Here is a 4,246-nt window from a genome sequence, read left to right on the forward strand (position 1 = left end):
ATAACCTTCGTAATAATCTAGTGTTTTTAAAAAAATTTAAGTAATTGCTTTTACAATTGATTTCATTTAAAAATATAAATAGCACAAGAATTGTTTATAAAACCACATTTTCACAGTAGCTGAAAATTTTGGTGTCGAATGTTATAATGAAGTTTTATATGGAAAAATATTTTATACAAATAATATTTCTCATATTACTCACGAATAAAGAATCCATTCCAGCCACTATGCGGGAGCCGTTTAATAACCTCATAAATTTTACTAATTCAGTCGATATAGCTATTATGGATTATTTTGAAATGACTAGTAACAGAGATACTCTCGATGTTCGTGTTCAATTTGATTATATAAATTTCCATGAAAACAAACTTTTTGACAGTTTGCAGTTTATTTTGGAGAAATCTAAAAATATCGCATATATAATTAAAATACAGCACGAAGATTCTGAAAAGTTCAATAATTTTTCTCAAATTGAAAAGTTCAATAACTGTGATCACCTTTGGTATGTTGATTCCTATAGGGCGTTCAGGTAAGACATTCGATATTTTGTAGTTTCTAAACATACATGTATTTGTATGTTTCTAAATATCATTTATAATGTACGCGTATCGGTAAATTTTTCAATATTAACCAGTTTATTTGAAGTATATGTTTTTTTGGTTTTGAAATTTTTTTTATTAATTTTAATAACTTTATAATGATAAAATATGAAATTCCATCATTTTGCTACCTAATTGTACATTTTTAATCATCGATTGCTTGAAAAATTAAGTTCTTAAAATAACTATTATAAAACTTGTCTTTCTTATAATATATTTTCAGTAAAATTATAAACAACTTGGATCCAAATACATTAGGTATCGGTGCCTTCATAATAATATACAAAAATTTTATGAAATTGGACAATCAAATAGAAATCGAAAAAATGTTGAGAAAGGCATTTGAGTTCAATATACACAATTTAATTATTGCTTCTGATAAATCAGAAAATACTGTTGACATTTACACATATGAAATATTTGGTGAAAACAAATGCAGACAATTTCAGGTAGTAATCACAAACACATTTTACAACGGTCGCTTCAAGAAGAAGGAGTTGCTAATGGAAAGGTACACTAATTTCCGCCACTGTGAACTGCGAATTTATGTGCGTAACGTGCAACCTTACATGTCATACACGTTAGTAAAGAAAAACAATTTAGATTTTGTGCTAACAGGAATTGAAGGAGAAATGATAAAGACCATTTCAAAAATATTAAATTTTAGTATGTCTGTATATAATGAACCAGAAATCAACTGGGGCACAATTTACACAAATGGCACAATGACTTTTCCATACAGCCTTTTAAGAGATGGGGATGTTGATTTACTTATAGGTATTTTTTTTTCTTCGGCAGTGGCAATTAAATACTTTTCTGAAAGCTTTTCTTATTTACGTACTCCATATGTATTCGTAGCTAAGCATCGCTTTAAATACGATCGCAATGATGGCGCTTGGATCCTCAACCCATTCGAATGGTCGACATGGATGTGCCTAGCAGTTTACTTTGTCATTGTAAAATTTCTTATAAATTTAACAATTATTTTCAAATTAAAACAAGAAAAAATAAATGTAGACCGCAACTGTAAGAGCTCAAGTTGGTTGAGATTATTCGCAATATCACTTAATATCCCTCAAATTGTAGCAAATTCCAAGAATCGTTTCTGTTTTTCCATTATTTTTTGGTGCTTTGGACTTATCATTTTTAATATAGCTTATCAAGGTAAACTATATGCAGCATATACAAGACTACAACCACAGAAACCAATTGTATTGGAGGATATCACTAAGTATAATTATTTAATTATAACGCGAGGATCGCTAGAGCATTACAAAATATTGATTTCTTTAAATATAAATCCCGAGCGTTTTGTTACAGTTGATGTTCAGGATCCTGAAGAAATTTATAAAATACTTTCACAAAGTAAGGAAAAATTTGTAGGTACGTTCACTGCACTTCACAGATTTCTTTACTACATGCAAACTAAACGTCTATATGATAATTATCAATTGGTTCAAGAGCCGCTAAGCGTACAGCAAATTTGCACTTTTTTTAAAAAGAATTCCTTTTTGGTGCGACCTTTCAATCGAGTGATACATTTTCTCAATGATTTCGGTTTGATTTCTAAATGGATGAGTGATGCATCGGGTGTCCTGAAATATCCTAACATAGAAGTAAAGAAATTTTACGTGAATCATGCAAATACTCCTATTGCTCTCACTTTAAAAACTTTTAGAAAACTGTTTTTCTCATTTTTCATACTTCAATTTGTAGCTTTTTTTATTTTTATAGGTGAATTAGTCATGGGGTGTTGCGAAGGACTCAACAGAGAATAAATAAATAATCTGAATTAGTAACGGAATTGAAATTGATACAAATGACGTGAAATAATAAATATTAAAAAGTTTTCTAATAAGATAAGAGTTTTGAAAACCTAATTAATATATAGGAATTTTTAAACAAATGTCACTCCAAAAAACGCATATAATTTGCACTGAATATATTGATTGTTTACAAGTTTATCAATAAGTAGAAAAAAAATTTAAAGAAAAAAATTAAGTTTTAATCGCATTAGTCTACTAATACATTAAATACACCTTTAATTTATATTTTAGGACATAAGCGTTAATAGTTATATAGATATCTTAAAGTTCACTGGTTGTTTAAGATATATTAAAAATTTCTAAATGCTTATTTAAAGCATTCATATAAGCTTGTACAAATAGGTCGTTCAATAATAACAAGATTGTAATAGTGATAAAAAGTGATGTAAATAACGATTTATATGCTTAAGTGTGAATAAAAGCAATCATACTAATTATTTATTTGTGTCACTGTTAATAAATCATTTTATCATATTAGACAGTTTGTGGTTTATTTACTTTGCAGTTTATGATTACTGATATGGATATGGATGGATATGAAAAGAACGAAGTGGCTACTCATACAAACAATAACCTAAAAAAATATTAAGGATGAGAAGATTTTCAAACAAACGTATAAAATTTATTATTTCTTAATATTAAATAATGAAAAACCGTGACGTTTAAATGATTTCAATAATTTAACCTAATTTTTAACAATAAAACTCTATAATAACCAATGTAAAACATGAGAATACGAGGTAATACATTTTGAAAAATTAACTGAAAAGGAACTTTTAATATTACAGAAAATTGGAAAATTATTATTATTATTAAAAATTTGTATAGTTTATTTAAACCATTCAGGGAGAATCTAAAGTAAAAAAAACTAAACATGCTACGATGTTTAGTCAAATAATAATCTTTTTTATAAAAAAAATTAAATTTATTTGCAATAAGTGGATAAACTTTATACAAATATAGTTTTCTTTACTTTCTTTATTCATTCTATACAATAAAAATGACATTTTCTTGTATAAAAGAAGACAAGTCGTTGCGAGATAATTATTTTTTACAATATTTTATTATAACATGTTCAATAAATCTTTCTTTTATACTTCAATTGTCAGTTATCAAATGCACCACCATTTAATTTAAAAAAAAAATATTATTTAAGTATATTTTATATATTACATATTCCAGCATGAAATTAAATATGTAGTAATAATAAAAGGATCAATATTTTACATTATTTATGACTTCTAAACAGTTTAAGCAATTAATTAAATACATATACAACATACTCCTACAATAAATGAGTAATAATTTTTGTATTATTTTGCAGAGAAAGCATTCATTACGAAGATTTTATATGCAGTTTCACTTTTTTAATTAAATAAATTAATAAAATCTAAATGAACATGTGATAATTATATAATATTCAAAATAAATATTCTCAATAAATATAATGTATTTCAGTATTTGGCTCAATTCATATAGGTATATTAAAATTCTTATAAGTTTTTATAAGAGTAAACATAGCATTATTTGCAGTGTGCTACTTAATAACTATATTAAATTATTGGTGCAAAGATTACGTATAAAATCGATAGAGGCATATTCAACAAATATGTTTCATGAATTGCATTATAAGTGTATATTGTGTATGAAAAGTATGTGTCTTTTACTGAAAAAACTTCAATTTGATTTGTCTTTTACTATTGCGCTGCTATTATTCAATATAAAAAAATCCATATATCAAATTTTATATACATAATTTGAGAACTGCAGTTCAATAAATTGTCTTCATTAGTTTGTCTTATAGGTAAATGTTTTCCAAAT

General features: G+C 25.9%; 1 protein-coding gene across 1 annotated transcript; it reads left to right on the top strand.

Moving 5' to 3' along the window:
• Positions 1-452: 452 nt before the first annotated feature.
• On the top strand, positions 453-2,505 carry LOC119673444. Its single transcript, XM_038084719.1, has 2 exons — positions 453-529; positions 823-2,505. The coding sequence occupies exon 2, from the start codon at positions 893-895 to the stop codon at positions 2,375-2,377; it is 1,485 nt and encodes a 494-aa protein (XP_037940647.1). The 5' UTR covers positions 453-529; positions 823-892; the 3' UTR covers positions 2,378-2,505.
• The last annotated feature ends 1,741 nt before the right edge of the window (positions 2,506-4,246 follow it).

This window comes from Teleopsis dalmanni, chromosome 1 (genome assembly GCF_002237135.1).
Source record: "Teleopsis dalmanni isolate 2A chromosome 1, ASM223713v2, whole genome shotgun sequence".
Taxonomy (NCBI): domain Eukaryota; kingdom Metazoa; phylum Arthropoda; class Insecta; order Diptera; family Diopsidae; genus Teleopsis; species Teleopsis dalmanni.